Here is a 27224-nt window from a genome sequence, read left to right as displayed (position 1 = left end):
TGAATGCCATTGCGTTTTCACTATGAGATAATATAGTTGCGATTTGTGAAGATACATAAAAACGAACACTCCCCCCCCCCCCCAAAAAAAAGAGTTGTCTTTAGAAAATATTCCCCAAAGAATAGCACAGTACAACATGTTAATGTAATGATTGAAAGTGGATTAATGGCAGATGACAGAACTATTTTACAGCACACAGTTGATTCCTTCCCATTGCAAAAGCTTGTTTTTGATCAGACATAATGGAGGAAGGTTCTTTATTATGCACTCAGATTGGTGCAGCAAAGTTTCGTGTGCCTGCTTAAGCATCCGTATAATAGAGCACTTTACAAAATTGATTTCTTTAGTGAGAATATTTGCAGAATCCTGCATTGCTTCATGTGATGCTGGTGACAACATCAAGTAGCATCTTGCAGTGATAAAGAAGCCATTAGAAACACAAATGGAAGTTTCACATCAAATGTAGAGCCAGTAAAGTCAGTTCAGAGATTTCAGCCACATGGCATAAAGTGATATGCAGAGATGGGTGAATCATTCCTTAATTAGACCTAATTAGAGGGAAATCTTGGAATCAAGTAGAGCAGTGGTTCTCAACCTGTGGGTCCTCAAATGTTTTGGCCTTCAACTCCCAGAAATCCCAATAGTTGGTAAACTGGCTGGGATTTCTGGGAGTTGTAGGCCAAAACACCAGGGGACCCACAGGTTGAGAACCACTGAATTAGAGGAAAAAACCGAGACCTAGTTAGAGGAAAATATTGGAATCAATTAGAGGGAAAAAACTGAACTTATCTGACTTTCTTTACAGGAGCTTCTGCGTCTCTTTGGTATTCCATACATTGAAGCCCCAATGGAAGCGGAGGCTCAGTGTGCCATCTTAGACCTTACTGATCAGACCTCTGGGACAATCACAGATGACAGTGATATTTGGCTCTTTGGAGCACGGCATGTGTATAAAAACTTCTTCAGTCAAAACAAGTATGTGGAGTATTACCAGTATGTGGATTTTCAGAATCAGCTGGGTAAGGCCAAATATCTTGTTTACACAGAGCGTTTGTACTCTGGGTGTTTCTATGCTACTTCACACATATCATCCGATTTATGTAGTATATTTTGATCATTATGATTTCACTGTGTGAGTATAGCACTATTTATTTCACATCAAAGTGGTAGATAGCCAAATAGAATCTTTTTTCCCCCCTTTTTAAAGGGATTTTAGATTGGTGGTTTACTCTTAATTTGGCAGCAGGTGCCCTTGTGTTCAGTGGAAGTAGGCATGGAAGTATAATGAGAATTGTCTAATGCACGAGAAAGAGGCTAGGTTAGGGAAAAGACGACTCTATGTTTTCCAAGGTTGCTTTCTGGGGGCCCTTCCACACAGCCATATAACCCAGAATATCAAGGCAGATGTGTGGAAAGAAAATGCCCATAAATCATATACTGCAACAGTTTGCCTTCCCTAATTCTTCTAATATTTGATTGCTTTAGTATACTCAGAAATTGAAGATTTGTCTTTTTTGTAGTAAGTCTTTTTGTGCATTCTCTTATTTCAATATCTACTTTGAACTGGATTATCTGAGTCCACACTGCCATATAATCCAGTTCAATGTGGATTGTAAAGAGCTGTGTGGAAGGGGCCTGGGATTCATCTAATAGTTCTGAATAATACCTGTTTTGAATTGGAGGAGTAGCTAGAACTAAGTGAAATTTAGCATTTTAATTAAAGTACTCTTAAAACATGATTTCAGAGAAAGATTAGTCAAAGCGAACAAGGGATACTGGGGCCAGATGCCATAAAAACGACCTGGAGAAACTAGTGTGAACTATTCCATCCCTGGTCACATACCTTAGGTACACCCTACTTGGAGTACTGCTATGTGCTGTGCATGGAGCTGCTTTTGAAGGGTATTTGGAAACTTCATCTGCTCCAAAGAACTGTAGTCTGGTTGCTGACAGGGGTTGGCTACAGGAAAGACATACCTCTCTTGTTGCAATAGCTTTACTAGCCACTGATCCATTTCTGGGCACAATTAAAATTGATGATTTTGACTTATAAAGCCGTATATGGCTCATGTTTGGGGTATTTGAAGGACTATATTTTCCACTTATGAACCAGTCTGTGCTACTAAATAGCCCCTTGTCTTGTTTTTGTCCTGCCCCTCACATGTGGGCATGTGGAAGAGGCCTCATTTGCACTGCCTTATAATGCAGTTTGAAACTGCATTATATAGTTAGTGTAAATCAGAGTTTCTCAAAATGTGCTCCTTCAGTTGTTTTGAACTTTAGCTCTTACAATTCCTAACAGCTGGTAAGCTGGCTGGGATTTCTGGAAGCTGAAGTCTAAAACACTTGGAGGAGCACAGTTTAAGAAACACTGGTGTAGATGCATATACTGCAATGCAGTTTAACTGCATTGAACTGCATTATAGAAGTCCACACAGATCATATAATGCAATTTCAAACTGCATGACACGGCAATGTAATTGGGACCTTAGAGACTTTCTCCAGACTCATTGACTTCATGAGCCTGTTCCACCAAAATAATGTGCTGAGTCTTACTAATCGTTGTGCTGATGTGTATGTGCATGTTTAATGTTTGCTTTAATCTTGTTTCAATTTTTCAATCATCTAATTTTTTTATCTTATGCATTTTTTTAAAAATGTATATTTTTAATTTATTGTAAGCCACTTTGATTCCCAAATTAGGAAGAGGGTAAGATAGAAGTCATCACCACATCATCATAATTATCATGGAGCCCCCGGTGGTGCAGTGGGTTAAACCATTGTGCCTGCAGAACTGCTGACAGAAAGGTCGGCGGTTCAGATTCGGGGAACAGGGGAAACTCATGTCTGTCAGCTCCAGCTTCTCATGCGGGGACATGAATGAAGTCTCCCATGGGATGGTAAAACATCCAGTTGTCCTTTAGGCAATGTCCTTGCAAATGGCCAATTCTCTCACACCAGAAGCAACTTGCAGTTTCTCAAGTCGCTCCTGACACACAGAAAAATCATCATCATCATCATCACTATGTAAACATATGAAGATTTAGCAGAAGAATCCAACTTTGTGTTTGAGAATTTCTGGATATGAACTGTTAAATGTACTTTTTATCTTCAATGCTTTTGCATACTATGTATTCAGAGCATGCAGTGGCCTCTTTTTCTAATTGACAAAATGAATGAATCTTTCTTAGTGCAAACATACTAATTCTGTCACATATGGTTTACTTCTTCTTTCTTTCAGGCTTGGATCGAAACAAGTTAATTAATTTGGCCTATCTCCTTGGCAGTGATTACACAGAAGGCATTCCTAGTGTTGGCTATGTAACAGCGATGGAGATTTTGAATGAATTTCCCGGACGAGGACTGGAACCTCTCTTAAAGCTGACGTACGTGATTTTTCTCTCAGGCAGCTAATGGCTGTCTTCCAATGTTTGTTTCTTTTTCATCACAAACATTACGAACCCAGAGATCTGACTTCTGCAAACACAGAAATATTGACTTAAATCAAAAGAAGCAGTCACAGTGTTGGGTGTTTGTCTTCTGATTTCTAAAAGAGTCTTGGCCTTAGCTGCAGTAGGATTTATGCAACCTCTTCCTCCATATAGCCCTTATTGCTGCATAGAATAATCAACTGGTGTTTGGGGACTGAGTGTGTACTGAGAACTTTGGTCTGTTTTCATTGCTGCAATCCTCTTGCCTAGGAGGAACCAATGTTTGTATTATATTGCAGAATTGGGAATATTTTTGGAAATTACAGAGGTCAAGCCAATTCTGACAGAGGACTCTAAAGATTTCCAATTAAATCCTTGCAATGAAGTTATTAATCCCTGTGATAGATATAATGACCAAAATAATGACCAAAAAGCTGCCTTGCTTTGATACTTCGTGTGTGTTAGAGATTTCATTTTTAATGGAGTTGTGATTTTTTTTCAGGGAATGGTGGACTGAAGCTCAGAAGTGTAAGAAAACACAGCCCAACCCGTATGATACTAAAGTGAAGAAAAAATTGAGGCAGTTGGAAATTGCACCTGGTTTTCCAAATCCTGATGTAGCAGAAGCGTACCTGCATCCTGTGGTGGATGAATCCAAGGGGTCATTCGTGTGGGGAAGACCCGACTTGGAAGAGATCAGAGAATATCCTTTCCCCTCTGTTTGTCTCTTCCTTGTTAAACTGCCATTCTTCTATTAACTATATACTTTCCAGTAGATGCTTTGTATAGGTGAATTGTATACACCCATGTATGATAGGGTGCAGTTTGTGTTGTTGTTAAATTCTATAGTTAGCCAGTGGAAACCTGTCTTTTAAGTACAAAAGGCAACTATAATTTCTCTGGCTGGAGAAATGCTTGAAAATGTTTTAAGAGTGAAGATAATTTCACAAATTTTACAATTACCTAAACCTTTAGTAGTAAAGAAAGTTTCAATTTTTGTGTGGTCATCACACGACTACATAGAACTTTTATAGATTTGTGAAATACAAATGACACTTCTTGTTTTCTCTATATGGTGCTGTTCTAAGAATTTCCTTTAATTTTTTTTCATTTAGTTCTGTTGATGACCCTTAACTGTTTATACCTTTTGCCAGAGCCATTTTGGCTGGAATAAGTTAAAAACAGACGAAGTCTTGCTTCCTGTTCTGAAACAACTGAATGCTCAACAGGTATTAATTAAAATAGGACATTGTGAACTTAGGCAGTTGTCTGGGTGATAATAAGTAATAAAGTGTCAGGTTAGTTTTATTCACAGCTGATAAACATTGCAATGAGAAGCTATATATCTGTAATTAAACCATCTTGTATGATCATGAATTGGCAATTGTCACTCTGAAAGTGTGGCATCATTAAAAATAAAACCAAAAAAGCAGACGATGGGTGAAAAAAGAATTTGATCTATCTCAAAATATGAGATAAGCAACAGTGATATTACAATGGTGCGTTCCACTTCAGTTGCTTCACAATATACATTGAAAAATGAATAATGCGCTATTTATAAAATGTGTGAAGAACTTGAATAGATTCTACCAATGACATATGAGAAAGCAGTGAAATAAGTTAATTTCAGAGCAAATCTCTTCAGGGCAGGCTGCAATAAATTGCATTTCTAGTGTTTGCTGCAATACATATCTTCTTCCTTTTGGTGTCTCAGTGTGGATTGTCCCTACTGAGCCAGGGAAGAAGCACAAGTGCAGCATGGGGGAGACCACTCTTTAGCCACAACCAGGCAAAACAAACAAACAAACAAACAAACCCCAAAACAAAAGCCTCACTATTCTTAATTCACTGTGGTGGTATTGGCATGACATGGTTGGCCACTCATTACCTGGAGTTATAGTTTGCCTCTCAGAAGCTACATGATGCCATTGTTTCCATTGATTTACATTTGTCAGAGTTACTTTAGGAGATTCCTGTTTTCATTGGTTGATGTACCCATGCGTTCTGCTACCATATGACTTCCTTTGTTTTCCTTTCGTACAAGACAGCACCAGCGTTGCATTTTTCTTATAAGCATAAATCATTTAGTGGATCTGATTTGGTTAACGAATCCCCTTTTTAGAGGAAATGTGGATTCTGCTCTGAAGCCATAATTTACACAGTCTCCAGTCTGTTAAAATGGTCTAAATGTATTCAACTACAAGTAGTAACGACTTATAAATAACCAGAATCCTGGTGATGGACATAAAGGGATTTGCAGTTGGCTTGTGTTCAAAGCTCCTGATTTTTAAACTCAGGAATTGGCATGAACAATCTCTCTACAGGTGGCTTGAAAATTTGCCAGGAATGATAACACTCCTCTTCTATTCCAGTAGACTTGAAATTATTGTCAGGATGTAATTGGCCTCCTTACAACACATAACTTGCGATGTCATGGTTAAAAAAGGAACCATCCAGATTGCTTTCTTTCATGTTCATTGTCCCTGTATTAGGGCAGGTAACTTTCCCACAGAACTCTCTTTTGTTTATTGAAGGAAACCATCCATATGAAATGGCAGAGTAGTCACACGCTGTATGATGCTCATAATCCCTGCATTTACAGCTGCCAAAAAGTATCTAAACAACAGATTACTTGCTTCATGTAGCAATTGGCTAGAAATTGCTGAAGAGGCACCATTTAAAAAGACCACCATTTATGAACTGGTGCGCAGATACTAAACACACAGAAATGACACACAATTTCATTCCATAGTTTGTCAAATAATCTAAAGACCATTGTATCATCCTGGATGAGAAAAGCTGCGTTCATATGTAGAAAGAACCCATTGAAAACATCTACAAAAACTTATCAACTACTGTGTGAGATTTATTATCCCCGAGCTGGATTTATCCCTGCTTGTGAAAGCCTTTTCCTTGGATTCAGAGCAAAGTAAAAAGTGTAGCAAATAGTCCAGCAATTGTTCTCCGGATTAAGCCAGCTGTACATATTTATTGATCAGTACTATAGATTCTTCCCACTACCTTCCTTTTGCTCTTAATGTGGATCACAGAGGACTATCCAAAGTCACAAGATACTCCAATTCTGGGCTGGGAATGTGTGGCTTCCATCTAGAATCACCTTTTATCCATCACTATGGTGATGCGGCAGCTAAAAAAGACAATGGGATTTTGGCCTGCATAAATAGGAGCATAGTGCCTAGATCCAGGGAAGTCATGCTACCCCTCTATTAGAGCCTTGGCCAAACCACACCTGGAATACTGTGTTCAATTCTGAGCACTGCAATTGAAGGGAGATGTTAACAAACTGGAATGTGTCCAGAGGAGGGTGACTACAATGATCAAGGATCTGGAGAACAAGCCCTATGAGGAGCAGCTTAAAGAGCTGGGCATGTTTTGCTTCCAGAAGAGAAGGCTGAGAGGAGACATGATGGCAATGTATAAATATGAGATGGGGAAGTCATAGAGAGGAGGGAGCAGGTTTGTTTTTTTCTGGTCTGGAGACTAGGATGTAGAACAATGGCTTCAAACTACAGGAAAGGAGATTCCACCTGAACATTAGGAAGAACTTCCTAACTGTGAGAGCTGTTCAGCAGTGGAACTCTCTGCCCCCGGGGTGTGGTGGAGGCTCCTTCTTTGGAGGCTTTTAAACAGAGGCTGGATGGCCATCTGTTGGGGTGCTTTGAATGCGATTTTCCTGCTTCTTGGCAGAGGGTTATATTGGATGGCCCACGAGGTCTCTTCCAACTCTATGATTCTGTGAGCAACTAATTGAGTGTCAGTTGAGAAGAATGAATGAAAAACCCAATGGGTTAAAGTGAACTGGCCTGCTTAAATTGCATAGAACTCACAATGTCCTTAAGAAGGAGGTAACTAGCTGCCAATCTGAATGCCCACTAATGAGTAAGGATACAATACAACTTTTCTTCTGCTAACCTGTCTTGTGGAATGCCTCTCTTTCTTGTAGACTCAACTCCGTATCGACTCCTTCTTCAGGCTTGCACAGCACGAGAAGCAAGCCATCAAGAGCCATAGGGTTCGTAGGGCTGTGACTTGTATGAGGAGGAAGGAGCGAGAAGAAGAGGAAACTGAAGTCTTGGAGGCTACTGCAGTCCTAGAGGAAGAGTTTAAGAAAAGGGAAAGAAAGAAACGCAAGCAAAGTGAAGAGCAAGGGGCATGCACTACACAGAGCCTCCGAGGCAAGAGAAAAAAGCAACCGCCACATGCGAATCAGAGTGTTTTGGGGGGAGGTTTCATAGGAGAGATTCAACTCTCAGAGGCATCTAGTGAGTCTTCAGCTGAAGATTTGGAGAATGAAATCTTGGGCAAGAGCAAAAGAGAAAAAGCAGCCAAGGTGCTTAAAACGGACACTGGGTGTCACAAAACAAATCTGGGATGTGAACTAGCATGGGCTGAAGCAGGGAGTAGCAGCTCCAGTGAGGAAGAAAAAATGCCAATGGTGAGAGCCAGGCCTGTATTTGGCGGTGGGAAAGCAAGGGGCAAATCTTCCAGGGGAAGACGAAAGAAACAGTGTTAGCTAGCAATGTGATTTTTAAAGAAATTGTTTTGTGAGCAACACAGTGTAATCTTCACTAAGTAAAAATTCCCACCTGTATTGTGTTTTTGTATGTATTGGTACTATTTATTTGTATCAGAGGAATGTTTGCAAGCTTGAGTTGAAGGTAATACTAATCAAGGTGATACTATGAATTATTTTATCAAGGTGATACTAAATTTCCCACCCTTAAGGAAACTTCCAAAGTAATAAATATGAATTAGTCTACCTCAGGAAATTTCTGAAGGTAAATCGTGATGTGTTGTATGTTTTCTTCATAAATGAATTGAAATTGTTTTGTAATGTTGCCAGCCTGTCACTCAGCTTCACACTTCATGGAATGTGATGAGTGGCTTATCGTACAGGGTTTCTGCAATCTGCTAGAAGAAAGTATTTTGGCCCGCTTCAGTTCCTTCATACTTTATTTTTTGCCTATTCTCAAGAGCAATTAAGTGTAGCATTCAGTGCAAAACTGTATCCTATGGGAGAGGGACAAATGGTTATTCTTCAGCTGTAAAGCATGTGAAAAATATATTAATGAATAATGGCAAATCAAGCTGAGACAATAAAAGGAAAATAGGGGCATACATTTCCCTTAGCATAACAAAGAGAGAAAATTAGTCAGATTTGCTAAGTTCAAAGGCAATTCATTCAAACTCTTTTATAAAATGAGTCATAGCTGGTGTCTTTTTCTTCATTTTGCCCAAATAGAATACAGCTACTCAACACTATTTTAACAGGCAGAAAAGAGTAGGAAATGCTTTGCTCTTGTTGACAATTGTAAAATGTTTAGTGGTTTTTTAAAAAAATCTTAAATCTTTTTTCTGCTTTAAAGAAAAGTGTGTGGAAAGTAATACACACCTGATTTGTTAATTCATAAAACCAAGAAATGGACCCAATAACATTTGGAATCGCTGAAGGGAAACAGCTGCATTTTGCAGAAAAGGGGCAATTAGGATTACTGGGAAGCTGGAATAACTTTTCCTTTAGGATAAATTACAAGATTTGTATTTTATTTAGCCTAGGGATAAAAAGGCAAATCAAAGGTTGGAATTTGATGAGCTGTTCAGTATTAAGCATGCTGTGGAAAACACTAGAACCTAGACTCCAGTGAAGCTGAAAGGTGGAAGATATACACCAGACCTAAAGAGTCACTCACAAAGCTAAATCCAAGATTTAATATCAGGTTGTAGTGGTTACAAATAATAACCATTGGAGCAGATTGCAGCAGATGTCAAGGTGGAAATAAACTCTTTCCTCCCTATGTGCAATTTCTGTGTAAATTTATGTTGTCATGATTTTCTGTGCTTTTGTACTGTGTATTTTATGTGTGTGCTTTTGTAAGCCACCCCGAGTCTCTTCGGGAAGATGGTGGTGGGATATAAATAAAGTTAATTTATCAAAGTTTATGTATTTTGCTGCAGCTTTTAGGAAAGGGCTTCATTTGAAGTTACTCTTTGAATCTAGATGGCATTTCCCATTGGCTCCAAGTACTCTGAGGACGTTTTTTTTAGTCCAAATAGGACTTTTTACTGCATGTATGTGTGTATACACACACACACACACACATACACACACTCTTCTAGGAATCCCTAGGCTGTAGGGTGACAGCTGGAAGTTGACCCATATGGAAGTTGACCCATATGGCTACCCTAGAGGACCTAAAGATTCCTAGAAAGAACGTGCCAATCAAATCTGTGAATAATCAAATCCTCAAAAATTAAATCTGAAAATGTGGAAGGCCGATTGCATACATAGTGAGTCGACAAGAAATTACCTTCTGCGGATGAACAGTGAAGGTGACTTACAAAAGCTCTGCCCTATCATTCTGTTTAGTGTAGTATTTCATAACGGTAACAAATCCATCCTTTCAGGCATGGAGATTTTATAGACCGTGTCGCATTTCATCAGCCATGTCTCTGCTGATCTGAGCACAGTTCAGTCCTGCTGATACTTTCTAAAGTCTGTAGGAAGATGTTACTGTTGACTTATATAACCTTCGTCACTTGCCCCAGAATTAATCTTGGATTAAGACATTTCAGGAACCATCCTTATTTAGAATGTGTTATGATCTTGGGTTGACTTTGAGGTGAAGCACAGGTATAAAATATTCCTGGTCACTAAAATATACTCATCCATGAATGTAAGGGAGAGTCAAATAAGGAGAATAGAATATGAGGGAACAAAATGTGCTGGGAATTGTGGAAGCTAGTCCAAAGTATCTGGGGAATGGTCTCATTATTGGTGACTGATTGTAGCGACATGAGTGCTAGAGATTCTTATTTGGTCAGAGTCAGTAATTAATTTTTTTCTCAGAAATTTCCCTTGATTGTAGCAATGTGTGTTGCTTTATTTCTAACATGTATGCCAGATTACTTCTATACATTAGAAAAATCCAGGAGGTGACAGCAGCAACCTTGTAGCAGTAAGAACACCCATTAAAGCAAGGTGGGAGACCTTGAGCCCTGCAGAATGTCAACAAGGTATTACTTTGCATTGGTTGGGCTTGTTGATGCTGATGAAAATGGAACTGTTTCTTCATCTGCTGGATCAAGAGTTCCCCATTTAAGTGCTAAGTGCTGATGTTCATGGGTTACATTAAGCAGTGGCAGGAGTTCAAAAATCTATCAAACTATCATACAGGCTCACATGCATACCAGTTGACACTCCCTTGTTCTTTCATGCATCTATGTAGGATCTGCAGTGGTTGATATTAGGTGTGCCGCCCATCCCCCAGTCCCTGGTATTTAATCTATCACTGTTTTCCAAACTTTGGAAAATATATGGGATATATATTTTAAAATATGCTATGTAGCCATTACAACAAGATGAATGCTGTTCCATTTTGTCCTTCCAGCTGCCTCTCTGATGTGTGGGCTGGGCCTTGGTAGTTCAGATGTAGTTGAACTTCAATTTTCATTAGCTTCCAGCCATGGATTGGGCTGCAATTGGGAGCCAAGATGTGCAATGATTGGGCATGAAACATTTACAGCTAGAAGAGCCCAGGATCTTGTGTGATGCTTCAATTGAGAGGCTAAATTCATAGGCATATTTATTTATATAATAATTCACTTAAAAACAAAAGGAATTGTAGATATGTAGAAGAAAATCCTTGTTAAATTGCTCTGTGTTGTGGGAGATTAAAGGTGTGCTTATAGATAACATTTCAGAACCTACCTGATGTTGCCACAACTTTAATGGAAGCATGCTACAGATTTGTAGAACTTTCATAGCACTTTCTGAAAGAAAAGTACATTTGTCTTCAAAGTAGTGAATATATTTCCACATCAGCTTCTCTCTCCCTGACTCATGCATAAGTATTTTTCTGGTTCTTACTAGACTTGTGCATTTCAGCTTAACCTCAAGCCATTTCTGCTTTCCAGATTCAGGGTGGGGGTGGGGGGAATGCAGCTTGATCCGGCCCATTGGTGACAATTGGGGGGGGGGGGATTCCTGAGCTTTCCATTCTGTCATTTTTAGGACTATTGGGATGTAAATGGCCACACTTGGAGGACACACCGACTACTGATGGCCCATAAAGTTTCACAACGGTTGGGTCATCCCCTGATTTTTAGGAATTTATTTAAGGAGAAATAAAATATCCTTTAAATTCCCAAAAAGGTATCCCTCACTGTCCCCGTCCCGTAACTTCTCCAGGAGTAGCACCAGGGCAACATTTCTTCCTGCCAAATGTCAAAGATGTACTTCCACACACAGCCCACTATTACACTTTCTTTACTAATAAAAAAAACCAGAAACTTCTTCCGAAGTTTTTGCATTTATTGTTCTCACAACATGTTGGAAGCAAGTAGGTAAGCAGCATGTTCCCTTAGTAGAAAAACACTTTGTATGATCCAGAAATGATTAGGTGTTGGTGGTAAGTTTAGGTATAGGTAGTTTTTCTGAGAATAAGGCGCTGTTGTTTGCTGGAATTCCTATAATTATTAATAATAATCTTTTAACAGTACTACTTTCTGAAAGAGAGGAGGGAGGAGAGATAAGAGAAGAAGTTAAAGGCTCAGAGCCACCCTAAAATAAAAGCACACCCACCCATCCACACTTTCTAACTCCCAGTCCAACTAAATAAATAATCCAGAAAATAAAGGAAAATCAGTGCTACAGAGAGGCCAAGCCAAAAGCTAAAGCTGAGAGCGAATGGCAAGGCAATTGGACTGAAGCACCTCTCTCTAGAGCCAGGATGCAACTGAGTAGTGGAGGTGCTCGCCCCATTACATAGACACAGTTTGCATAAGACACATCACAGCTTTCTTCTACTCTGACTGGCCCAAGAGGCCAACCCCATGTGAGCACACACAGCCTCTTTGTGCGCTGTGTGCTCCTGAATAGAGCAGAAGAAGCCACGACCAGCAGCCGCAAGGTCTGGCTCTGTTGAAAAAACATGGTGGCAGAGTCCTTGCCATTATGGGCATTTCAAGAAGCTGAAGGAAAATGGCCAAAATGAATCCATGCACAAGTCTAGTTCTTACAGTTTGAGCAATTATACAAGGTCTGAAGATAGCATCCTCTACTGACTAGATATCACATAATGGATGGCCTTTCAATTTTCCAACATTTTAAAACTAGAAGTTTTATAAAACAAAACTAGAATTTACCAGTATTTCCATATTGGGGAAAAGTGGAGTATAAATCAAATCAATACATTAATATAATATTGACCACCCAGCCATGCACTCCCATTTATAATGTTACCTGGATGTGGAAAATGATGCATTCAAAATAAGATGTAAGATACTTAAAGTAGTAAGAGCACATATAACACTATGTAACAACATTTGAAAAATGTTCTGTTCCTAGTTTGAAAGTGTTATTCCTATTTAATTATGTGGCCCTTATTTTGAAAGTAGTTGCTATACTCCAGAAACTTCATTTTGTATTGGTCGAGTCTCTATGAGATATTCATTGAAAAACTGTAGCAAAATCTGCTGCTGGATGTCCTGCAAAGACAAATTTTTTCAGTTTAATACTTTCCACATGTTTTCATGATAGAACCAATTAGGAAATGACATTTATTACTGAGGAACAAAAATTGTGTTACATAATGTAATTTACAGAGCAGTCCTAGTCCTGTTTACTCACATGTAAACCCAACTGATTTTGATGGGACTTTTTCCCAGGCAAGTTGGCGATAGGATTGCATGCCTGTTTTCCTAATTTATGACTAGGGAGTGATGAGTATACCTTGTATCACACTAGATGTCTGTTTCTTCTTGGAAACATCCTCTTTCCTCTTACATAAGTCTGTTGAATTCTTTCTCTCCCCCCCCCCCCCCAATGCCTATATAAACCAAGGGGTGGACCCACTCTGTTCACACTGCAGCTGTCTCAGGGTTTATTAGCTTCTCCTGATGATGAACAGGCTTAAGTTTCAAACTTTATGGTTCTTCATGAAGTAGCCAGCATTGGGTCGAAGATCTGCAGATGTAACTTTTTTTCAACTTCACTTTTTCTAGGAACTGGGACAAAAAGAAATTAATTGGGTATGTTGCAGTATTTTTAAAATGACTCCTGATTTTATGGAATTTTTTTAAATTAACAGTCATCACTTTGATTAGCCTTTAATACCTCTAGAATTTCATATGATGCTATGCATGTTTTATTCTGGAGTGGTTCCTTTTGGAAAAATGTCAGTCATGATCGAAACATGTACAAATCTCGCCAGTACAGCAATAAAGTAACATTTCTGAGTTCTGTCGGCTGTTCTAAATTACAGATAATGCTCTGTACAATAATGTTTTATAAATAGTTGCAGAGGCACATACTTTATCAGATTACAAGTCAGTAATGCTAAACAATGCTATCACTCAAAGTGCAGAAAGATTCTTGGGTGATCTCTATTTCTCTGTGTCTCTACAAAATGAGAACTGCATGATTTTATGCATACTGATTCATAGTAGAATATACTTCTGGGTAAGCATACTGTCTATATGACAAAGTCTATGCTTATTCTTTGTATATGTTGCTGTTTCTTGTTAGTTGTGAAAACAATCTCAGGATTAATGACTTCCCACTTCTAGTAGAATGGCAAAAACTATTCCTGGTATGTGTAACCCCTGTGCAAAAAAGAAACCCTGTTGTGGGAATATTTATTACTATTGCTGTTCCATGACAACTGTTACTATGCAGTTGTGTGTGTTGACAATGCTAGACACCAACTTATTCACTGTGATCTCTTCTGCTATTAGCTGTTCTGTTGTCTTTGTGGGTAAACAATACTCATGGAGGTTAAATACATTGAGTGGAAAGCACGGGTACTCCAACTACTGTTACAGTGTATGAATAAAATAGGATTGGTTCTGACAATTCCAGACAAAGGTGTAGAATTGGAATGTTAGTTGGCACTGAAATGTATTTATCAGCATTATATGATGCATAGATGAAGAAATCTCGATCCCTCTTCCACACAAATATATACATAATACATACACATAATTTCACAATATTCACCAAGTATTGTAGCTATGCATGTGCAAATTTTATTAAAGCAAATACAGATATTTCCCCCCAGAATATGATAGCATTTCCTTTATGGAAAAAACATCAAGCATTGTATCTTCTTCTAACACCACTGTGAGAAATATCATGTTTGCAGTGTCCATGGAGACATTTTATTCATTCTGTACCGGGGCCAAATGACTTTGTTTATGTCTTTGACACATCTTAATATTAACTACACTTCCTAGTATGTAAGGCTCAATGGTTGCTCCCTTAGCCTACTGAAGAACATATTAATTAAAGCTTATGCATGACAAAGAAAATTATTGCTATAGGTCTAACTATATTAGTAATTCGCAATCCATCCTTTTCTTTTCTTAGTATTTGGATATTTCTGTTCTCCCTTTTTGTACTTAGAATCTTTATCTCTTGAATACGTTGTATGAAATGGATTCAAAGTCAACACAGCACAAACATCTTGTGTCAGATGAATTATCTAGAAAGACAGATCACAAAGAAGGTAAATATTCTCCTTGCTTGGTTGATTGGTTTGTCCTGCTGCCTTGCCATGAAAATAAACTAATGCGCAAAGTTTTGCTGCTTGCATCAAAGTGTGACACAGTGGCCCTGTTTTACAAAATCAATTGGGATGTTGCTTAAATATTCAGTATAGTAATAGTATTACATCTTTCATTACTTTTGAGTTGGTTCAACTTTGAGGAGGACAAAGACCAAATGTTCTCTGGTGAGTCCCTTCCTGTGTCAGTAGACTGGCAGGTTTACATCGTCACAATAGCTGTACTCGAAACAACTGGATCTGACCATATTTTTAAGTGTCCCACAACATGCCAAATTAATGCTGGGGCAATTGTGTGAAATTTTGATGGAAAAGAAGAGCCAGCCCTCCGCTTGGAATACCATGTCCTAGGGGGGAAAAGAATGATGACACAGGCAAGCACCAGCAACTGCACTGTCAAAACCCAAGAGACCAAGCCATTGGCCAAGGTTGGCAGATGCTAATATCAGACCGGCTAGGTTACAGACAACAGGGCAGACAATAGGCTGTGATGTACAAGCTGATTTGTCCTGGAATACTTTCCCTCTACTCCTCAGTTTTCCCTTCCCCAAGAGTAAGGTATGTGTCCATGTTGTGACCGTAGGCAGCCATGGCATGGGGGGAAGGGGCAGAAAGGGTTAGGCATCCTGCCTCTCCTGGCCAACTGAGCTCTCGGGAACACAGGAGGGTTGTCAAGATAGCTACAACCAGTGGGAACAGTCTCAACTGTCTTGAAAGGCCCTAACACAGGGGAGAACCTGAGTCATGGTTCAGAAGTTGCCCCCCCCCCCCTCAAATTGGTTTAGCCCAGGGTGAAAGACAAGTTAAGCAACTTTCCCCAGTTAAAGCCAGATCACACTGACTTATGTGTTTAGTGTAAATCACAGAATCATTTCAAAGCAATTAGGGAGCAATTGTTTAAAGCAATTAATAGCATTTTTTTAAAAGTTAGGCAGTGTTTCTATACCTAGCCAAGATATTTAACCAATGAGGCAAAAATTCAACCCAAATATCACTTCCTATATATGGCAGGAAACTATGATTATAAACTCATAAACTGATAATACTTGGGACCTCTATGAGAGCTGAAGTATGCAGCCTCCGTTGAGAGGGTCACTTCACTCTTCCTAATAATTGGGCTATGGTTTTATAGTATTGCATTTCACTCCATCTTATGTGCCTTATAGTAAAATTGTCTTCCTTTATGCAGATCTGTGACAGTAATATATTGTTGGTTGATTGGTGATTGGTTTGCTGCTCTTTCAGCACAAACTAGTAGAGATCAGAAAGCAGTCACATTTTTATGAAGGGGTACAAGATACCTAATTTTTCTGATATATGTCAATTCAGAGAAACATGGGCAGGAAATGACTGAAATTAAAACTGTGTCTTTTTCTCTAAAAGTCATATTTGGCAGAGCTGTAGTTATGGAAGCGGAGAATGCGAGCAATTATTTCCTCTCCTGATTAAATTTCCCCCTTTCCCCTAAATTCTTTGCATATTCACATACTTCACTGCTCCTTGGTAACTTTGACTACCCCTTGTCTTCGGATGCCTAAACTGTATTTCTAAATGTTCAAATGAATTTTTAAGTTAATGCAATACTAGAAATTTGGAAGTGGTGGAAAATGTCATTGCAGGGCCAAACGTTACACATTTATTTAGTATGCATTTAGTATTGAATGGCTTTTCCTTTAACATGCTATTGATGTTAGAATCGATTCATGACAAAATTCAGAGTGTTAATAACACCTTCATCACATTTTTATTCATATGCAAGGCAATTTTTTTTTTAGAAGTGTGAAAGAGCAACCTTAGGCGGAAGTTGCTCTGGGTCACAAAATAGGCGGCAATGTATTAGAAGGCAAACTTGTTATATAGAGTTAGACTCCTGAAAACGCAGGTTTCTTGTTTGGGAAATATTTCTGGTTTCAGCCCTGCACCTGGAGACACAGTTTTGGTAATGAACAGCAGTATATGCACACAATTAAAGCTAGTCCATGAAGTGCGCCTGTTCCTGGAGATGTCACATCTGGCAATGGTAACACACGCCTTGGTTACATCATATTTAGATTACTGTAATGTACTCTGTGTGGGGCTGGAAAGTGTGCAAAAATTTCATTTGGTCCAAAGAGCTGCAAGCAAATTATTAACTGGGGCAGGATACTGGGAACATGCAATTCCCTCATTGTAAAGTTCAACTGATTGCCAGTACTTTCCTAGGAACAACTCTATTAAGCCCTATACAGAGCTTGGAGCGAGGTTATTTGAAAGACTGTTTAACTTCTTTATGAAACCATTAGCACTTTAACAGCAGTCCTACACAGACACTATAATGTAGTTTGGAAGTGAATTAAAACTGATTGACTTTGCTGCTCACTGTCTACATGAACAGCCCAGGTACTTGTTGAAGGCTAGGACAGTAGTCATAGTATCTAATTGCGGATTAAAATTACACTATAAACTGCAGTATCGGGAGCCACACAACTACAGAAAAATGTGGATTTTTTGTTCTTGACCATCTCTTGACTGAGATGAACCGATGCAATGTAGATGATCAGAGTATACTTTGGTTTTGAGCCCTGCATGGGATATACTCTGATCAGCTGCAGCACATTATCTGGCTTATTTTGGACTTTTTGGTGTCTTTTTTAAAAAAAGCATTGTTTCTGACATTGGAAGGCATATTTACATTTTGTGGACACTCTACCCTTGACCTGGCTTTGAACAGTATTACGGAGTCTGCGTAGAACCGCCCATGACCATATGAAGAGCCCACTCTCTGGCCTACTACCTTCTCAGGTCCATTTGGTGGGAACAAGACAGAGGACCATCTTGGTGGCTCCTCTGAGACTTCTGAATCTCCTCCCTTGGGAGGCAAGAATGACCATGTCCTTAATTTTTCCATCAGTAAGTTAAAACAATTTTATGCACAGTTGACTTTTCATACTGCTCTTAAAATTTGTAGGTTGTCTTTTAATATTTTTATTTTTTAATGTTTAATATGTGAAATTGTATCCCTTGTTTCATTGTTTTAAAGCAATGTTTATACTTTTATTTAGGTTTTTTAATTAAAACTTTTTATTAAATTACAGTTTTAAATCTGTAATTGTCTTTAACATCTTGTTAGCTACCTTGACTATCATTATTGAGAAAATACAGGCTTTAAATGAATAAAATAATAACAATTGTGTGTGTGCACTGCCTGACCTATCTAGATATATTTCAAACTAACCTGCTTATAGAAGATACTATGAGAGTGTAGAAAGCTTACTCTTCTGGAGTACTATTCTCCAAATCTCCCATTGGTTCTGCTGACAGAACAGTTCCGATTGGTATGATTGAAAAACATGTATTAAGACTCTGCCTCCAGTCAATTCTGTATATGAAATGATAGAGGTATGTTGTCTTTTGTCTTCAAAAGCTACATCTTTTGGTCTGGCCCTGTGTTCACAATTTTTTTTCAGTTGTAGGTTAGGCTTGATCCCATTATGACTGACATCTTGAATAAGACAAAAGTAAGGTCTATAAAACCAATTTAAGCCAGGGCATTGAAAAACTCATATTTTTATGTGATGGAAGGAATTAGGAAAGACTCTTTGAAAGAAGCAGCTGAGATTGTCAGCTCTTCAAGATCTTGGCAGGAATTTCATTTCTCTTGGGCCATATTTAAAGAAGCGTAACCTAGTAACTCCTGCATCCTTTTTAGTACCTTCTGAAAGACTCCTTGCCCTTCACTTTACAGAAGTGTTCTCACATGTTGAAATCTGCAACACTTAAATTCTTTAGTGTGAAAATATGCATTGGAGGCCGCTTCCCAGATACATTTCCGGAAGCAATTAAAAAGAGGGGGGAAAATCTGCTAACATAAGAAAGGAATAAAAAACTACACTAAAGGATGATGGTGTCAATGTGAACTCAGCATTTCACAGGTTTAAGTTTCCTTAAAATAGAAGCAAGAAAGAGTAGAAGGTGGACCTTTAGCGGTTTTGAAGAACATGCTTGGGTGTGCAAGCTAAATAAAACAGCACGTCAATTTATGATACTTTAGCAAGGATCCAATAGGGTGGAATAGAATGTGTGCAAACATTAACACCTTAATCTATCTGTCGCAGGGGCATGTTGCATAAATAATCATGTGTACACCTCGTAGTCCCAAAGTAACCTCTTTGAACTGCTTGGTCTTAAATGCACCATGGCAAGTGCAATCCTAGACTTCTCGCATCAGAAGCCACTTCTAGGACTTACTTCTGAGTAAATAGGATAATATACTTGATTGCAACTTGAGATGAGCTTAATATTAACCCTTCTGATGCCCTCCACGAGACAGGATCTCCCTAGGTTGTGCTGATGTAGGAAGAGGATGAAAGGTGATCAAAAATACTTCAGAGGGCAAGTAAGGTAACAAGTGGAACCTGAAATATTTGTGTTCCCTGATTGCTGAAGTTAGATTACAGGAAGCAGAGTGGGAAGTGGCATGTTAGTATGGTCCCTGGAAAGCAATGTTATTGCTTATGAGGGAACCAGCAAGTCCACAATTGGGTGAAATGATGGCAGAGAAATAGTCAGAGTATGGGAAGTTATTTCTAAAAAGAAATTAGCACCCGTTTTTCATAATAGAGTTTGAGAAGTAATTCATTATTGTTACTCCTTAAAATGCTTGAAAGGATTTGAGAAAATAGACTTCTGTGAAAATGTATGCCACTAACTTATTTCCCCCAGTTAGTTCAAAGGTGTTCCATGATTTCAGACTATGAAAATGTCTTTAATTGCTTAAAATGTAACTCATTGCATTGTTCATTAATTTTCTGAAAAAAAGTTCTTGAAAAAATACTTTTTAATTTGTCCAAAAATGTCCTTTAAAAATATCTTCTACTAATTACTCATTTTAATTTTTAAAATATGTGGCTATGTCCTTGTTACACAACCAAGTTACTTGCTATGGCAATCTCTCTTGCTTTTAACTCACAACTTCCAAGTTTTTGAAATGCCTAATGCAGGAGTCCTCTAACTTTACAAGCAGAGGGCTGGTTCATAGTCCCTCAGACTGTTGGGGAGCCAGACGACAGTTTGAAAAAAATATGAACGAATTCCTATGTACACTGCGTAAGTCTTATTTGTAGTGAAAGAACTACATGAAAGAACAATACAATATTTATGACAAACACACAAAAGCACCCACAGATCTGGAGATTTTAAAATAAAAACTACAATAAACCATATAAACAAATAATCATAACAACAATTATTATTTATAATTACCTGCCTCTCCCTGCAGGCTAAGAAGTAACATACGCTACCACCCCATCATACCTTTAAACACCAGTCTACGTGTGAACTTGAAAGCAGCCCTGCACAACTTGGCAGTAGTAAAAGGCCAATATTTTATAAAATTAAATGTCTGTGGGTCACTCCTTCTCCACCTCCCTCTTCGCTTAATTTTGATTGACTCCTACTCCAGTTCACCCCTCCCCTCTCTTTTTCCCCTCCCAACTTTCAGAAAGTTTCATTTAAGTGTTGAAAATGAGGCCTAAACAACAACAACAACAACAACAACAACAACAACAATTATTTTGCTGAAAGCTTAATACAGCCCTGGATGTGTGGGTATGTATGTATATGTGCAAAATACTGATAAAGGGGAGAAAGAAAGACTTGCTTCCTGGATCCCTGCCCGTTTCCCCAAACTCAACCAACATGTTGCTCTTCCCAAACCTTTCACTCCATTTTCCCAGGCTTCACTTAAAGGCCATAATGTGGGGAAGAAGGCCAAGAATCCAGGGGTTTCTTTGCTTGGGCCAAGCCAAGAGCATCTAGGGATCCCCGCCAGAGAGAGAGAGAGAGAGAGAGAGAGGGAGGGAGGAAGGAGAGTGGGAGGGGTGATTTTGGAGTCGTGACACTGCACGAATCTATTGTCATCTGGCCTTCGTACTATTTCAGCTGTGATGTGGGTTTATATTGCCACTATGCCATAGAAGGAATGTGCTGTCAAAAAGCCAAACTCTCTCTGGTCATGTGCTACATAAACCACTTCGCCACAATCTAAGGTTTCTGTAGATGACAGCTGGAACTGTTTGAGAGAGCTTTAGTGAGACACTTGAGAACATAGCTGGATCCTTTACCCCAAATCCTTGACATCTTGATTTCTGCTGTCTCTAAAGTCACTCCGTTTGTTCACGCCATGCAATAATACCAATATCATTCCACTTTGTCTACCATGGCAGTGTCCTATTGAATCCTGATATATGCCATTTAGGAAGAAGAATATAAATAAATAAATATCCTATACCCATTTAGAACAGTAACATGTTTATTGTGTTGAATATATTTTATTCAAAATGTTTGTGATTACAGAAGTTTTTAGATTTTTTCTTCATATTTTGGAATACCCCTATTTTTATATATCTACACAATGATATATTATAGAAATAAGACCTCATTCTAAATACAAAATGCATGTGTATCACATATATGCCTCATACACTTAACACCTCATCACAAAGACAGAATAAAGCCTCTTGAAATGCTGTCAGACACTTCCCCCACAAAGCCCACCAGACACCATCACATGTAAGGCTACTTGGGGTGGGGCTCCATTGAGGAAGCATCCTGGCAGCATTTTAGGATGCTTCATTCCTCCCCCCCCCACTGCCCCATGGATTTGCCATGCTGCGCATGATGAGGCCCATAACTGAGGGTTTTTACATTGTTTTTAAGTAACTGAACATAAAATAAAATGTGTATGTACCGAAACATTAGAAAGCAAATGTGTCACTATCTCAGCCACTCATGTAGACAATTTTGGATTTGGGAGAATTTTGGGTTTTGGAATTCCAGATAAGGGATGCACAATCTGTATCTTGCAGCTTTTGTAAAACAGAACAGTGGTCTATTAGATTCTTAGCAAAAGAAGAATAAAAAATGTGGACATCTTTAATTGCATATGTGTCACTCTGTGTGGAAATAGACCTCAAAAAAACTACCTTCTTAAATTATTTACAGTGGAACATATGAGCTTGTGTTTGTAGGGCAGGTCTGAAATGGCTGATATAGTCCTTAATATCATTTTTATATATTCTACTTTTGTTCTTTTCCTGATATTTAAACCAGCAACAAGAATATTACAACTTTTCTAAGTTGTTTCTAAGTTGTTTTTTTTTAGACTCTTCCACACTATTATAATGCTTTGATTCCACTTGAACTATTATGGCAACATCCTACGGAAATCTGAGATTTGCAATTGAAGGAGAAGTATTTACAATTCTCAGCCAGAAAATTGTAGTGCTTCACCAAACTACAAGCTCAAGGATTTCATAGGACGTTGCCATGGCAGTTAAAGTAAAAATAATAGTGCTATAATTGGATAGTGTGAAATGGCTCTTTCCTTCATTGGTACTGAAGAAGGGAGGAATGACCTTCTATTGTTACAGTTTTATATATAGTAAGCAAGCATGATGGATAACAATTCCTCTTGGCTATATATATCATACTAAACAATTCCTTGCTTGGAACATTTATGGGCAGTGGCTTAGCTCAAATGGTTTGGTGGCTAAGAGCGCTGTGTGCTGAAATGGAGGCTAGTAGCCTGGCAAGTAGTTCAATATTCTTATCTTGGCTACCTCTCAGTATTGTTATGCTATGTAATCTTATTCTTGTTTTGTTACTAGGACAAAATGGAGATGAAGAGATAGTTGCAGAAATCATGGGGAGATGTTTCTCTCCTTCAGTGATAACCACCCAACCCTGGGAAGAATTTACTTTTGCTGGTCATAAGATAAAGATTAGGGAAGGTATTGACAGTTATGGAGCTGTGGTCTGGCCTTCGGTAAGGTAGCCAAACTATGTTATTGGTGCTGTTATTTGAAACAAAGCAATATTTGTGATTCTTTGTCATAGTGATACACAAACCCACTAAAATTAATCATATCTGAGGAATGGTATTTTAAAGATGCCATGTAAGATACCATGTTCTCTGATGGTGATAGATGAAAAGAAGTCTCCTTTCTTCTGCCCAGTATGGAATTAGGATAGAGCCTTCCCCCGTCCCCAAAGAAATGAACCTAGTAGATGGGTGGAGGAGTGGTGGAGTCATACATTCTTCCTACAGCAGTTTAGTTGCTGTATATGTGTGTGTATGTGTGTCTTCAAGTCACCAGTTGATTTATAGTGACCCATGAATTTCATAGGATTTTCTTAGGCAAGGAATTCTCAGAGCTGATTTTGCCAGCTTCTTCCTCTGAACTATGGCCTGTTATTCATTGATGGCCTCTCATTTAAGTACTAATCAGAGCTGATCCTGCTTAGTTTATAGGATCATACAGGAACTGGTGCCTTTACTTCTTCACAATCACTGTTACAGACAGTTCAGAAGATAAAAACTTCAAATACCCATAACAATTTCAGGGCTCTTTTTCAGAGCAGTAGAGTAGAGAACAAAGATAAAGAGCTAAATTCAGTTGTTAGCTCAAGTTGGAAGAGTCCCATTAAATCTGTGGGGATTTGAAAAGTAAGCGCTTGTGTAAGTTTCATTGATTAAGTGAAGCTACAGTTGTTAGTTCTACTAGATGGATTTAGACAAGATGTCTCAACACCTTCTCCTGACACTATACAACCAAACAGGGAGATTTATAGGTTGAACAGTATGAAGACTTTGACTCTTGAGAGCTGTTTTGAATTTTGGTTCTTGGATGTTCTAAATAGCATCCTAATAATGCTGCGGTATTTAAGAGAGTTATAGTCCTAAACATGTGAAGGACAAAAAGGTTACACTAGTACTCTAAAACAGTGGTTCCCAACCTTTAGTCTTCTAGTTGTTTTGGACTTCAGCTCCCAGAAATCCCAGCTAGCTTACTATCTGTTAGGAACTGTGGGAGTCGAAGTTCAAAACACTTGGAGGACTAAAGGTTGGGAATCATTGCCTATACCAAGAACCTTTGGATTTCCCTTTATTAAAGGTACAAGCTCTTTTCATATGTCAAACATGCCAAAGGACATGATTATTCATTTAAACCGCGGTGCCATTTCCTTTCATTATACACATGTACACATACAGCATTTATTTATTTATAGCATTTATATACCACCTTTCTCACCCTTGGGGGGACTCAAGGTGGTTTACAACATACCAGTGGCAAAGATTCAATGCCAATATACAGTACCCAAAGAAATCAATAACTAATTACTACATATAACTTTGTAAAATCATTTAAAAAACCATTACACTTAAACTCAATTGAAAACCAGTATATACCTTCCTAATTGTACAAATCTTCACTATGGAATCATCTATCCCAGACAGTTTAGCTTGGTGAAAATTTGCCCTGGGTCAGACTGGAAGGTGTGTGCTGAAGCTGGGGCTGTTGTTTTGCTGGCCTGAGAGTATCTTCGCTTTGTTGGGGTGGCTCACATCTCACCTCCTCCTTATCCCTGATGCTGCTTCATTTGAGTTACATGGGTGTCTCTGCCTCCCTTCTTTCTGATTGTGTAGGTGCCCCATTCTGATGTCAGCAGTGTCCATGTGATGGCCAGGAGCTTGGATGGTACTCCTTGGCAAACAAGTCATGGAAACATGGGCAAGATACATCTCCTTTCACTGTGTTAATAACCTCAGGGAAAGGGTGGTGGCACCAATGTCCCATCTGGAGAGTGGTTTTGACTGAATTGGATCTGATTCCATTGTCCACATTGCTCTGAAGCTCTGGAGTTTTCAGCGAACTCTGGAGTAGCCCCTGATTTCCCCCTAAATATGGTTTAAAGCAAAGAACAAAGCAGGATACTCACCAGAGGATTCTGTGTATTGTGGGGACAATGAGCCTTCCATTTAGAGTAAACAAATTGGGTTTTCTTTGGAAGTGTAAACAAGTCTAAGCGCTATCATGGCTCCTTCTCTTTTTGTTGATTATAAATCCATTTATATTCATTTTTGTGTTTCTGTACAGTTTCCTTGTCAATCTACTATTCATTGTCTTTTGTTTTGTTTTGTGTCTTCAGGCTCTTGTTCTATGCCACTTTTTGGAAAAGAATGTGAAATCATACAATATAGACGACAAAAATGTTATTGAAATTGGAGCTGGAACCGGTCTGGTCTCCATAGTAGCCAGCTTACTTGGTATGTACGAACCATTGTATTTAACCATGCTCTCTGTTTCAAAAATACCTTGTCTAATGTTCATATTATCTAAAACATAAAGCAAGAAGTGGATCCAAAGCCTGTTAGATCAAAAATTAGTTTGATTGAAGACCACCTTGCTAATGAGATGAAGTCAAGTAACTAAATTCTGAATCAAACAAATTTTCAGGAACCTGATATGGATTTTTTGCTTCTTGGTGAAGGTTTGGATTTTAATCCTGAAACTCCACTTTGTATGGCAAGAGAAGAGTTAAAACTTTTGTGGCCTGACACCATTGTTCCAATCTCGGGTGGATATCCTATGTGTGCAATTTGCTTTTATACATACAATTATTAATTGCAACTAATAATTACAATTTAAAGCACAATAACAACCTCATCAGACTGGGCTAGATTTGGTGGCAAATGCCAATCTAGCCCTGGTCACCCATGGAGCCAGCCGGCTCCATTCACATGATGTTGTGCCTACTCTGTGGATGCAGAGGGGCGGAACCGGTTTGCCGCTGCCACCCAGGCAACAAGTGATGCCTCCCGTGTTAGCAGATGTAAGGGGGGAAGCCACACGAACCACATGTTCTCTATGCTTCCCCCCATGCGATTGGCCTTCCAATGGGTGATGTGTGATGAGGGGAGGTGTGGTGTGGGTCACCGGATTGCCCATGCCTCACTACAGAGAGGAGTGCTGCCGCTGCCTACTGCCAATGTGATGGCGTCGTTACTTGGAAGTACAGTCTTGTTCTTTCTCTCCTATCCAAAGAAAAATAATGTTTCTTTGCAGTTTTGCCACTTGGACATATGACATTCCTATATCTGTCAGGTTAGGCAGTAGTGGATTCTTGAATTTAATTATGCTTAATTTCTGCAAAGCCAAATTTGCTGTGCCTTTTCAATTGTCCTTAAGACTGACTTTCGTTCTGTGGTTCCTTCTTGCAGGTGCACGTGTGATCGCAACAGACTTGCCTGAATTGATAGGAAACCTTCAGTACAATGTTCTTAAAAACAGCAAGATGAAATGCAAACATGAACCGCAGGTGAAAGAACTATTCTGGGGGGTGGATTTAGAGAAGAATTTCCCCAAGTCTTCATGCCAGTTTGACTACATTTTAGCGGCAGATGTCGTCTACCACCACCCTTACCTGGAGGAACTGTTTCTTACCTTTGATCACTTGTGTAAGAACAACACAGTCATCATCTGGGCCATGAGGTTCAGGCAGGAGAAAGAAAACCAGTTTGTGGACCGATTTAAAAAGGTCTTTGACCTGCAAGTGATAAATGATTTCCCCAGCTTAAGTATAACCCTATTTAAGGCAAAGAGAAGATGCAGGCCAAAATGGTCTCCAGTTACTGCACCCTGAGACTTGTTAATTAGCTGTCTAACCATCAGATTAGAGCCCTTCTTACTGAGCTCTAGTTTTGAATGTGTACAATTGCTGAAGCACCTAGATATTTGATTCTCTGCTCAGAGTTCAAAGTTGTACTATTGAAAAACAATCCTGATGAAAATATGGTTCACTATAAGTCTAAGATACATGTATGCCATTCTATAAACAGATGTGGAATGGAAAGGTCAGAACCAACTTAACTCTGAATTATACTGGTATAATATGCTTCTCTATCAGAAAAAAATCTTGAGCGGTATTCGACCAGTTGTACCATGATTGCCATTTCCTTCTTTTTTATAGGACAACCTGTTATTAGGATTGTTGTTGTTATTGTTGTTTACCTTCTAGTAATTTCTGATTATTCATGACCCTAAGGGAACCTATAATGTTTTTTTTTTGCCAGCATTTGTTCAGAAGGAATTTGAATTTGCTTTATTATATGAATATTGTAAATAAACAATATGGGAGATACATGATGCAGTATTAATGGTGCCATGTCTTCTTCCCCTCCTGCTTGCTGTCATCACTATTGTTGATTATTTTGGGGGAAAAAAAATCTTACTGTTAAGTACTGTACATTACAGCAAGTAAGTCACCAATTATATTTCTTACATATACTAGATCCATCCGGGACCAGATAGTCTTTTACTCAAACAGCGAAATGCCTTGGCGCAGTCATGAGAATATTTTCACAAAATGAGTCCTATGTGGATACTTTCAA

The 27224-nt window shown here is 38.8% G+C and overlaps 2 protein-coding genes across 6 annotated transcripts in view; both read left to right on the top strand.

Moving 5' to 3' along the window:
* Nucleotides 1-9247, top strand: part of ERCC5 (ERCC excision repair 5, endonuclease) — a 32786-nt gene extending 23539 nt beyond the window's left edge. For all 3 annotated transcript variants that reach the window (XM_060769584.2, XM_060769583.2, XM_067466854.1), the window contains exons 12-16: nt 806-1019; nt 3242-3386; nt 3934-4134; nt 4576-4660; nt 7396-9247. In XM_060769584.2, coding sequence (XP_060625567.2) covers nt 806-1019; nt 3242-3386; nt 3934-4134; nt 4576-4660; nt 7396-7965 — 1215 coding nt within the window. In that variant the 3' untranslated portion in view covers nt 7966-9247. The remainder of the gene's footprint in view (nt 1-805; nt 1020-3241; nt 3387-3933; nt 4135-4575; nt 4661-7395) is intronic.
* Nucleotides 9248-9481: 234 nt separating this feature from the next.
* LOC132770214 (protein-lysine methyltransferase METTL21E-like) lies at nt 9482-26986 on the top strand. Of its 3 annotated transcripts, none has more exons than XM_067466856.1 (5): nt 9482-10466; nt 14854-14956; nt 22660-22817; nt 24983-25100; nt 26055-26986. In XM_067466856.1, the coding sequence occupies exons 2-5, from the start codon at nt 14884-14886 to the stop codon at nt 26474-26476; spliced, it is 771 nt and encodes a 256-aa protein (XP_067322957.1). In that variant the 5' UTR covers nt 9482-10466; nt 14854-14883; the 3' UTR covers nt 26477-26986. The 3 variants fall into 3 exon arrangements, with proteins under 3 accessions (XP_067322957.1, XP_067322956.1, XP_067322958.1); XM_067466855.1 differs by lacking the exon at nt 9482-10466 and adding an exon at nt 11443-13481; XM_067466857.1 differs by lacking the exon at nt 9482-10466 and adding an exon at nt 20493-20599 and having other exon boundaries at nt 14868-14956.
* Nucleotides 26987-27224: the final 238 nt, after the last annotated feature.

Source organism: Anolis sagrei, chromosome 3 (assembly GCF_037176765.1).
Source record: "Anolis sagrei isolate rAnoSag1 chromosome 3, rAnoSag1.mat, whole genome shotgun sequence".
Taxonomy (NCBI): Eukaryota; Metazoa; Chordata; class Lepidosauria; order Squamata; family Dactyloidae; genus Anolis; species Anolis sagrei.
Note: the sequence above shows the minus strand (reverse complement) of the source record. Positions and strands in the feature narration are given on the sequence as shown.